General features: G+C 46.0%; 1 protein-coding gene across 1 annotated transcript in view; it reads left to right on the plus strand.

Annotated features, from left to right (window-relative positions):
• The first annotated feature begins 5,017 nt into the window (after nt 1-5,017).
• CHAT (choline O-acetyltransferase) overlaps nt 5,018-12,091 on the plus strand; it is a 337,302-nt gene continuing 330,228 nt past the window's right edge. Inside the window, exon 1 of the mRNA XM_069242500.1 lies at nt 5,018-5,203. Within this exon, the coding sequence (XP_069098601.1) occupies nt 5,051-5,203 (153 nt within the window). The 5' untranslated portion in view covers nt 5,018-5,050. The remainder of the gene's footprint in view (nt 5,204-12,091) is intronic.

The following is a 12,091-nucleotide window of genomic DNA, read 5'->3' on the forward strand; positions in this document are numbered from 1 at the left end:
ATCAGTGGCTCCATGAGGGGGGTTGTGCATCCCCCCTAACGTGCACACATCCCCGGGCAGGTGGTGGTCATCTGGGCAGTGTGGGTGGACGCAGCCCCACGGCAAATCAATTACATTTTGCCTCAAGTGGTGGTGGCCCCCAGGGTGCGGGGGCCACAGGTCTCCACCACATAAATCACATTGTATGCCCAAAAGAGTTGGTGGTCCCCAGGGAAATGGGAAGGGGCTGTGTGCCCCCTCCCACATATTGTTACATAAACGCCCTGAAACGCCCCAGGGAAACGGCCCCCCCCTGCCTATTTAACATCAGCCCTGGGGTGGTGGTGGTCCCCAGGGCAGCAGGGGGGCACGCGCCGCACCCGCATATAACTCATAAACCCAAGGGAATTGGGGGTCCCAAGTGCAGCGGGAGGGGGCCAGGAGGCCCCCCCAGCATTTTTAAACAAATGCCTCACCCGAGGGCTTTGTAATAATGAAGCGTGGTATGCCACGTTTCGTTTTTAAAATTTTAGGGTGGACTCCATCGGTAAGATCAAAACATATATATTTTTAGCCTGGGGTTGGGGGGGTCCTTTTGGGATCTCAACACCAGAGCTAAGGGGTCAAGGCGTTTGTTTTCCCCTTATTTTCTCAAAAACTACTGAACGGAATTACACCAAAACAAAAAAAGGTTGTTTTTTGGTGTAATTTGGTGTAATTCAGTCCAGTAGTTTCTGCGTTATTGCTGTTCAAAATCTGTATTGAAAAATAAATGGGGAAAATGTGTTTTGGGACCCTCCTCCTTCTCGGCTCCCCATGGAGCGATCACCCCGAAACTTTCCAGACAGCAGCTGAAGTGACTGGCAAATTTTTTGGGAAAGTTTTGGGAAGTTTTGTCTAGTGGCATCAAAGGTATAGGCAAGCAAAAAAGTGCTTTTTTATATAGACACTAGGTCCTAACTATAACTACTTAGTGCCACCCGCCACTAGTTAAAAAAAAATATATATATATATATATATATATATATATATATATATATATATATATATATATATATATATATATATATATATATATATATATATATATATATTCGGAGTTCAGGTAATTAAATCAATCATTATCTATATAAATTTACCATCTTGATAATACTGTTTTAGCTATTGTTTTTTGGTAGTTATCTGTCTGGATGCCATTGTCTTGTTCTGTGAGCTGAGGTTGTGTGAGTTTGGTACTGACGATCTCTGCCAGAGGGTTTATATTCATTGTTTCTGTATTTCTTAGGTCAGTAACATGCTCTTTGTCTGGTGATTACTGACAGCCTATGCCTAGTGTTGCTTGCTGACTTGCATCTATGTGCTCTGTGCATATCACATGCACTGACTAATGTGTTCTGTTGAATAGTGGCAAGTGCTGTTGGGACCAGAAAGGTAGCTGACTAAATAGCATATCTGGGCAATGATGGATGTATGGAAGATATTCACTGTGACGTGTACTGCTGGAGGTTTGTAAGTGTTGTTTCGCGATGGCGAGTAATCAGGCTTTCACTTACCTATAGATATCTACACAGTGCCTAACTAGTCAGAGGGGTAATGGTGCAGTGTGCATGTTTACATAAAACTTAATAATCACAATAGGTCCAGTAAGTCATATGGTAACGTAAGCCCTGTCTGTATCTGTGCATGCCAAACAGGTGAGAAAACAATTGGACAAGCAAACAAAGTTGGTGCCAGAAGCAGTACCTGCGCAGTATATTGAAAGTGCAGAATACACCTACTACCTCTGAGTTAGAAGAGGAGAGAATGAAGGGGTTGCTATCCAAAGCCCCTCATGTGCTCTCAAAGGATCCCAAAGGTGGATTATCTCTAGTTGGATGAACCATAGATGGATTATGTGTGGAAAAGCTTAGCGATATCGAGCCAGAAGATGTACGTTCCAGGGCAAGACATGAAAATGTTGAGGCTAGTGCCCTTTAGAGCAAGACTGATCATACCGGTATTTTAGATCTGACTGTCCTCACACCTCCATGCAAGTCCAAAACCTTATTTGTGATCACATAACTTGCTTGGTGCTGCGTAGATGAGGTGGTATCCTCCTGTCCTTTCAACGTTTTTTTGTCTATACATTTTCTTTCTGTTTTAGTAGTAATCCAGACCTGCAAATTTAAAAATATTTCATTTTATGAGGTGGGGGCATGGCGGTTAAGGGGAAGGAGCCTCATGCTGAGAGCTACCTAAGAGGCACTTCCACTCCATTTACCAACTTTCCCCTCCAGACAAGCTTGAAACCCACTCTATGCGGTGGTTTTCCATTTGTCTCCCATTCCACTGATTGGTATCGGCTCCTCCTCGGGCGACTGTGAGAAGGGAGCCAATATCATGTGACATGATGTCAACATGTGAGATGGCAGGTCCGGTGATCACATTCTCAAGGGAACCCTCAGGAAGGATAATGAAAACTCCCCATTAGCCAGATTAAGAATCCTTATTGACAATGCGCAGAAAAGGAGAATTGTGGATTATTAGTACCATAATGCTACTCACCACATGTACTCCCACTCATCAGCCTTCACCGGGACGCTTTAGGAGTGCTGCACGGCCTTCATAAGTTCATAAAGTCATCAAGTTGTGAAAACCATGAGGATTTTGTAGTGACAATCAGTAAACAAAATGGCTACTTGTGCCCCTCTCATCATAGCAACTTTATATCTGTTGTGTTGTGAGTTTTTATAGAGTGCATGGCTACCGGCAGGCTTCCCAGTGCTCAGCAGATAAAAGCATGCTCCTTCTTGCCTATCGATTATGCTAAAGGAAATTAGCTCGGTTAGAGGCAAGTTATTAACAGCTTTCTGAATTTGGTTTCAACAGGCTCAGTTCTCAACCATGTAGGCATAGAATTCCATAGTTTAGAGGACAGATAGGAAGAGGATCTCCCACCACATGTGGCCTTCTGAATGTGAGGAACTCTCAAAAGGCCTCTATTAGAAGACCTTAAAATCCGGTTAAGGGTGTAAGTTGTCAACAAGGACCTGATCATCCGGGGTCCTCTGTGGTTAAAACATAGTGCCTTGAATTGTATTCTCTTCTCCAAAGGGAGTCAATGTAAGGGGTCCAAGGCACTCTAGGCTGAAACCCACTTGGTAAATTGAAGATGATTCCTACTGCAGCATTTTGTTCCTTTTTACAACCAATTTGTGCACACCCAAATACGGGGAGTTTCCATAGCCCAGGCGTGACAGAGAAGTGACCGGAACCACGATCCTTCTGGAGAGAGAGTGTGTATTAAATCAAGAATCTTTCCGTAGTGTTGTCAGCACTGCAAAGCAAGAACTAGTCACTTTTTTAGTTTGTGCTTCTATTGAAAGGGAGCTATCCAGCCAGATTCCTAAGCTTTTTATAGGAGATGATGGAGAAGGTGTAGTCCATACACTGTCCGGGGAATCTAACATTGTCCGAGTGGATACACTGTTCCCCATTACCTTTCTCACCATTTAGTTTAAGCAAGCTATTGGACATCCAGGGTGCCGCTTTCTCCAAACACAGGCCCTGCTGATAATGGGAGACCTCCTTTGGGGCAAGGGAAATAACCAGCTGAGTATTGTCAGCATAAGAAATAATGAATATCGCAAATTCCTTAACGATGGAAGCCAGTGGTAGATAGATATTAGAATTGTAGATCATAACAAACCCACAAATAAGCACCTGACTCAATTTAACCCCCCCAACCAATGTGGGATCTGTCTGAGTTCCTTCCCAAGTTATTGTACAATCACTGACTTCTTTGATAGTCATATGGTTTTGGTTCATGATTTTCAGGAATAAACGTGTAGTGCTATTCAAAGCAACCAATTTTAGCTCCCTAGCAATGCGGTATGCAGTGGCGTAGCGTGGGTTGTCAGCACCTGGGGCAAGGCAAGTAATTTGCGCCCCCTAACCCGGGGCAAGGCAAGTAATTTGCGCCCCCTAACCCGTGGATTTAGTCTCTTCCAAGATGTTGCGCCCGGTGCGGCCGGCCTCCCCTGCACCCCCCACGCTACGCCACTGGCGGTATGCAAGAGATTATTACTGTCCATGCTTCTTCTCAGATTAAAGTTGCATAAAGTTGCCCCGGACCTTTTTTAGCCATTAAGGAGGCTTTACTGACGTCAGCTTTTATCCAGTCTCATCGTGTCATAGTCACTTCCCCCTGGCAGCAGACTAACAGGGCAAAATGGCTGCCTACATGGTCAACAAAAACTGGAAAGAGATGCGGTGTGATGCATACGCTGTTAGTTATAAACTATGGAAGCAGAAAATATAAGATCTACTTTTCCCCACTTAAGCGAAGTGTAGGTACCTGTGTGAATTTATTTTATCTCCCTGTGTGTCTCACTTGAAAAGGATAGATCCCAATATTAAATGCTGCGAATTATACCTGCAAAGGATCCTGTTCCCAAAAGGGGGTTACTACCCTACACTAGCCTTTCAGACACCTTACATGTACCCCCCAGGAGTTTGCAATTTAGTGTACTAGTTCTGAAGCGTGCTAAAAGTATCCACTTAACGGAGCAATGTAGACGTTTGCCTGTGTAAAGCAAAATGTTACCGGTATTAACATAGGGAAAAAGTGCACAAACATATGATTCCCGGTACTAACCTTCTGTACAATTGCATTTTTTAACCTCATATTTTGAAATGTCCCCCGTAATCTACAAATCCCGTCGCGATATCGATACAAGACTTGATGATAAAAGCTTAGCAATACACATTTGTGCCCTTCAGCTTCAAAAGACCTGTTCGTAACTGGAAGACCACAGGTTGGAACCAATGCGAGTTACTCAGCCTTTCATCAATCTGAGGTCATAAAAATGAGTACCGTTGGGTGATAACAGCGCCTAGAGACCAAACATTTCATGTGTTTGCTATATGAATGCAGTTATTATTATTAAATAACTGTTCCTTCACAATTGTAAACAGTTTTGACATGCATTATTTTTGTGTTGATAAAGCTCATTTTCTGCTACTTACATTATGTTGTGTGAATCTCTAACAGCAGCTACCCAAGCTTCCAGTTCCCCCGCTACATCAAACCATGGATATGTACCTTCGATGCATGAAGCACCTGGTGACGGAAGAACAGTACAGGAAGAGCAAGGCCAAAGTTGACAAGTTTGTTGCCCCAGGAGGGATTGGGCACACCATCCAGAAGAAACTGGAGGAGAGAAGGGAGAGGATAACAAATTGGGTATGACGGCCATGCTGCAACTTTTCTCCCAATGTTGTAGACGGCGGTACATCTGGTGATGCTTTGAACATCTTCCCAGAGGCAGTAACTTGTTCTAGGCAACCTTCTTATACCTACTAAATCAGTGGTTTCCAACCTTTTGACTTCTGTGGACCCCCACTTTATTATTACTGGAACCCGGGGACCCCCACTCAATCATTATTGGAGTCCAGGGACCCCTCACTTGGTCATTAGTGAAAGCTGGGTACCAAATACGCTAGTATTATTTAATTTTTTAAGCAGTCACGGAACCCCTGAAGAGGCTTCGCGGCCCCCAGGGGTCCCTGGACTACGGGTTGGGAACCACTGTACTAAATGCTTTATTTTATGATTCATTCATTGGTTGCTTCTCCTCTCTACCCAAGGAAGGTTCTGCGACTTTCTACAGCCTAGAATTTGTTTACGATTAGATCCCTGCTGTCAAGCTATAGGGCCAAAGTTATCATCATTTTGTGCCAGTGCCTTCAGCAAAAGTGATGCAAACTACTGCAACGGACTGATTTTAGATTTACTTTTCAGTGCAAAATCTTTTTTGTGTTGTTAAGTTGCCTAATGTAATACAATGAAGCATTTTGGGCAACTTTACACTAATGCTTGCACTAATTTGCATCAAGGAAGTGTTCCATGGGTGGTGCATGATGTTCCCATGCAATCACCCATGATTTGACAAAAAGCCCTATCCACTATTATTTGTAGACAGTGCTTGCATCAAACAATTGCACCTTGCACTATGATGCAAAGGTGTGTGCATAACTCTAGGCATCCAGAAAATACACCAGTGCTTGGGAGGAGAGCAGCAGAATCATATATTTTAGAGATTCAAGCAACAAAGTTCAACGCAAAACTTTGATTACTGCACTGAGTGAAAATAACTGCTAATTTGCCCCCAAATGTTCTAGTCACACACATGATCTACCAAGAGAGTGAGTGAGTTACTCATAAGGAAAAATGACACACAAGGTGCTATGTCTAAAAGACTGTAGGAGAGATGGGAGGTTATGAAAACAGTTGGCCAAATATAGCCCCGGGTACCCCAACCCCAGGGCCCACTACAATATAATGAGTGGGGTCATGCAACCCCCACTCCCTGGGCTGATCTCGGCCAGAGGACCCTATCCTCCGGGGTCTGCCCTTCATTAAATGGAGGAAGAAGCCCCCACCTGATTTCAGCCCTATCCTAGGGGCCCGGCCTTATATTATTTTTTGGCGCCCCTCCCCTGGCTTATTTTGGCCCCAGGGACCCCATCCACCAGGGCCCTGGCATTTCTCCTGTGTGCCCTCCAGAGCACACAGTGTGCAATGGGATCGTGGGGGGAGCCTCAAGGCCCCTGCCGTCCCAGCCAACTTACCATATCTTGCAGGAGCCAGCATTGCTATCACAGACAGGGAGCTGCTAAACATGAAGCTCCCTGTCTGTGAAAGCAATCATTTCCTCTGTTTCCTTGCCCGCATGTCTGCGAGCAGGGAAACAGAGGAAACCTCTGCTTCCAGCAAGCGAGCGTTCTTTCAAAGCTATTGCCTGCTGAGACCAGAGTGTCTGCTGTGACTTGGCAAGAGTTATTAAAGCTCGCGCCAAGTCACAGCAAACAGCTGTGTCATGGGGGTGGCACCCCAGGACACAGCATGAACTGGCCGGGGGAGGGTGCCCCCAAGGCCATTATTTTCTCCTCAAGGGGGGGCCGTGTGGGCCCCCTCCAACATTTGAATTTGCCCCTGAGAGGTGGTGGTCTCCAGGAGTCAATGATGTATCCCCTTTATTGTTTAATTTCAGCCCCGGGTAGGTGGCACCCAGGGGCTGCGGGGGGATGTGGAACCCCTGCATTAATTGAATGTTAACCTCAGGGAGGTGGTGGTTGCCCGGGGCTGTGTGTGGATCACGAAGCCCCCTTCACATTAATTAAATGGGGCCAGGTTAGGGACACCCTGACTCCTTAGCTGTGGTGCTGTAGCCCCAGATGAACCAGAATATTAAAAAAAAATGTTTGCAGCAAATTTGCGACAACTTTGAGTATTCAGGGTAAAACTTTTTTTTTAAAGTGCGGTTTCCCACGCCTGCTCGAATAAAGCCCCAGTGTGAACCAGGTATTGGGGTATGCAAAAAATGAAGAAGGGGGTGTGCAAGAGGCCCCCCTCGTGGACTTATTTATGTCCTGAGGGCCGCCACCTCCCCAGGCTTTAATTCAATAGAATGCGAGTGACCACCTGCACCCCAGGGACCACCATCTCCCAGGGGCAAAATGCCTTCCTTGAAGTAGTGGAGGTCCAGCAGTCCTCCCCATGCCCTGTGGACCAGCACCTCCCCAGAGCTGCTTGGATTATATACAGGGGGCTGAAGAGCCCAACCCTTTCGCCTCGGGAACCACCAGCTTCCTGGGGCAATTGTTTGAAAATAAGGAGGGCCATGTGGACCCCTGGCAGCCCTGGGAAGTTTCAGGGTGATCCGTCAAGCGGAGGCTGAGGAAAATGGGGGGGCAAAAAATTGCATTTCCCATTTTAATTCCCAAAGTGATTTTAGACATGACTACAGCTCAAACTGCTAGATGGAATTACAACAAATTTGGCAGAAATGTAGCTCTAGGACCAGAAAAAGTGATTTTTGTTAATTGGTACATTCAGTAGTTTTTTAAATATTAAATGAATACCAAATTTGTATATCTGGAGGTGCAAAGGATTCCTGAAACCAGGAAGTTTTGGCAGACATTTTGAGACTCGGCTTCAGCTGAGTCTCATCAAAAAGGAGAAAAAAAGAAAAGAGGATAGGGTACTGTTACCCTACCGACCTAACCTTGGGGTACATGTTCCTCAGGGATGGGTCCCCCTCACCCCCACAAGGCTTTAAAGTATTTTTTTATATCACAGTGAAAATTCTCAAGTGCTATCTCACACACTTGCTTTTTTTTATTTTGCTCCCCCCCCCCCCCCCCCCCACGGATGGGACAGGTCCCAGGACATAGCAAAAACATAGGAGGGGGATTCATGGAGTCCCCTTCCTAGGGCTTATGAAAGCCCTGGTGTCTACCACCTCCCTCTTGCACTGCTTATTATTTATGCGGGTGGGCTGGGAACTGCCACCTCCACGGGCAGAGTTGTTACATTAATACAGGGGGTGCCTACTTGGAACCCACTGAGGATCCCCCTTGCCCAAGGGACTGCTACTTCCCAGGTGGAATCAATTATAAATATCAGGAGTGATTGCCCTCCCCCAGCACCCGGGGAACCACCACCTCGGTGGGGCGTCATCATAAAATGAAAAATAGGGGGAGCCTACGGACCCACCCTGGGCCCCAAGGACCACCACCCCCCAGGGATAAAATAACCAAGAAGTGGGTCTGTCACAGACCCCCAGTCCCAGTGACCACTACTTCCCGAGGCTAAATTCAAAGATTGAAGGGAACCGCGTGGCCCCCTTCTCGCGGAGCCATAGATGGCCTGGGGGACACCACCCCCAGGCTGGCCCCTGCTACCTCCTGAAGTTCCCACCCTTGGGGTAGCTGTTTGCTTTTGCTTGGTGGAAGCTGGTAGCTCCCACCAAGCAAAAGCAAACATAACTGTGCTTTCTGCAAGCAGGAGCTGTCAAACAGCTCCTGCCTGCACAACATGGAGTTTTCATCTGATTCCCTGCAGGCAAATATACATACATGGAAAAAGATGAAAACATTGCTCCCGCAAACAGTTTGCTGCTATTTAAAGCAGCTCTTTGCTTGTGGGAGCAAGGCTGGCTCTCCCGCAGGACGCAGGAAGCCAGTTAGGACCGCAGGAGCCTTCAGGCTCCCCTGCTGTCATTTTCTGGCACCAAGCATCGTGCTTGTGTGCCGCTTTGAAATAATTCTAAGGAGAGAGCATTGCAATAACAATAGCCTCTCAATAGAATGAATTCAAAGTGTCACACAAGCAAAATGTTTGGTTGAAATGTTGTAGTTAGGTTTTAATGATCAGCAGACCAGTCCCACATCTGGGATACTGGAAATATGTGAGGTCATAATCAGTGCATTACGGGGTGCAAGTTATAGTTAGCAGAGGTAACTATAGCTGCTGAATTTCACTAGTTTTGTATGTTTGAAATGCGAGCCTAACTATAATGTTCCTTTTACTTTTTTTCAGTGAATTTCTCTGTTTTATTTAATTCTATTTCCTAACTATAATGTCCATGTAACCTTTGTTATTTTCTATGAATATATACATTCCCTTAAAAAAAACAAAGGTTACGGGCATTATAGTTATGCTCATATTTTAAACTTACAAAACCACAGAAATTCAACTGTTATAGTTTTCTCAATTAACTTTAACTCGTACCCTAAGGTAACTATAACTTACGCCCTTGTCTTGCACAGTTTTTTGTCAAACATTTTACTACAAATACTACATTGATATTATCAGAGATGTTATTAAAGATATCATGTTTGTGGGGTAATTAGCAGTGCATAGCACGGGCGCAACTTATTGTTACCTTAGGGCACAAGTTCTAGTTACTTCAGATAACTCCAACTATAACAGGTGAATTTCTATGGTTTTGTACGTTTAAAATGTGAGCCTAACTATAACTTCCCTGTATCCTTTGTATTTTTACAGGAATTTCCATGTTTTTTAAATTATATTTCCTGATTATAACATCCTTGCAACCTTTGTTTTTTTCAGTGAATTTCAATTTTTTTTTTACGTATAGTAATTTCTATTACTATATGTTAATCTAACTACTGTCGTGCACGGCCTTGCGGCCAACCCCTATAACAACCCAACCCCATGCTGCCCACAGTCTTTGGCTGTGCACAGTGGGGGTTGGCCACAGAGTCTGACCTGTGACCAGATGCTGCAGAAACCCCCCTTACCACCCAACCGCATGCAGGAGATGGCCTCGGCCTGTTTCTCTGGGTGTGAGAATAAGTGTTTTGGGGTATACCTAGGTAAGAGAGTGGCTATGAGAGATTCTGACTGGGTGTGAGAGTGGGTGCGTCAGTGTTTTGTGAGTGGGTACATGAGGGTTTCCGTGGGTCTTTGACTGGGAGTAGGAGAGTCTGAGTGGGTCTGTGAGTTGGTTGGTGAGGTTCTGAGTGTGGCTATGAGTGGTTGCACAAGGGTCTGAGTGGGTCTGTGAGTGGGTGCATAAGTGTCTGAGTGGATGTGTGAATAGAAATAAGAGATTGAAAGAGAGAGAGAGAGTGTGAGAGAGAAAGAGAGTGAGAGGGAGAGAGTTAAATACTTTTTTAGGCTTTGATGGATTATATACTTAGGATGAGATATTTCTGGACACATTAAAAAGAAATATGTATTTGTCACTTAAAAAGAGTGGGATCACCTTTCAGTATAAACCTTAAACTTTTGATGTTTAAAAGAAATTAAAGAAGGAAACGACCAAGTGCACACCTGGAGTAGAGCCCTCATCTTTCAGTGCAAGGGTCTGTGACTGTAACCTGTAGGCAATAGGTGACTCCTACTTTGATGATTCCAGAGATACCGATAACAGTCAAACCCATGCATGTGATTGAAACGAAATGTGACTGCTCCAACACTAGAAAGGATTAACAGTCAAAACACCAGTAAATAAACAAACAAACTGCCAAGCGATATTGGAATTTGAGCCGTCAGCCTCCTGAGTGCCAGCACAAGACTGTGACCATTAGGCCAGAAGTGACTCTGTTCTGGTCTGCATCCAAACGTAACTATAACATTCATACCAAATATCTTGCTAGTCTTACTCTTTGAAGTTATTGTATGGAAAGGCCATTGCAATGACAATCTCTCTCTCTCTTCCATCTCACTATGGGATGGAAGAGCAAGAGAGAGAAAGAGACAGAGAGGACCATGGGGGGAGCCTCAAGGGCCCCACAGTCCTAGCTGGCTGCCCACATTCTGTGGGAGCCGGTATTGATCCCCCAAGCAGAGAGCTGCTTTAAATAGCAGATCCCTGCTGGTGGGAGCACTGTTTTGATCTGTTTCTCTGCACGCATATTTGCATGCAGGGAAACAAATTAAAACTCTGCTTTCTGACAGCAGGAGCTCTTTGATAACTCTCACTGACAGAAAGAGGACTTTCTTTGCTTTTGCTTGGGGGAAGCTGTCAGCGCCCACCAAGCAAAAGCAAACAGCTATGTCCCGGGATGGGCTCCCCAGGACACAGCAAGAGCCAGCCCTGGGGGCTGGCGGTCCCCAGGGCCATCAATGGCTCCTTGAGGAGGGATGAATGACCCCCCAAATGATCTGTACCCTGAAGAGGTGGTGGTCTTCGGGGCTCAGGAGTCTGAAATGGACCCTGTCACTCTTTTATTGCAGCCTCGCTGAGGTGGCACTCCACTGTACAGCGGGGGCACGGCCCCCCACACTGTATTTAATGAAAGTCCCTGGGAGGTGGCAGTCCCTGTGGCCACCAGACACTGCACACTGTATTTAATGAAAGCGTCGGAGGGTGGCAGTCCCTGGAGCAGGGTCCAAAACGTATCGCCCTCTGTAATTCATTTTAGCCCCGGGAGGTGCTGGCCACTGGGACTGTGGGGGGGTCGAGCGCCCCACCACACACTACAATAGTACCCCAGGGTGGTGCTGGTTCCATGGGTGGGGGGCTGAAACAGACCCCCTCTATTAATTCATTTTAGCCCCAGGGAGGTGGTGGGCCACGGGGGGCCTCCCTGCATACAATTAGCATTTTAGCCCAGAAAGGTGTCGGTCCCCAAGGGTGTCGGTGGGCTGAGCCCTCCCTCCCCTCCGGCACACACTAGAAGATTGCCCTCTGGAGGTGGTGGTCCCTGGGGAGGGGAGGTCGAAACTGACCCTCATTAAATAATTTTAGCCCTGGGGAGGTGGTGGTCCCTGGGGCTCTGAGGGGCAGAGCAGCCTCCCACACACAATACAACATTG

The sequence above is a fragment of the Pleurodeles waltl genome, chromosome 6, assembly GCF_031143425.1.
Source record: "Pleurodeles waltl isolate 20211129_DDA chromosome 6, aPleWal1.hap1.20221129, whole genome shotgun sequence".
Lineage (NCBI taxonomy): Eukaryota > Metazoa > Chordata > Amphibia > Caudata > Salamandridae > Pleurodeles > Pleurodeles waltl.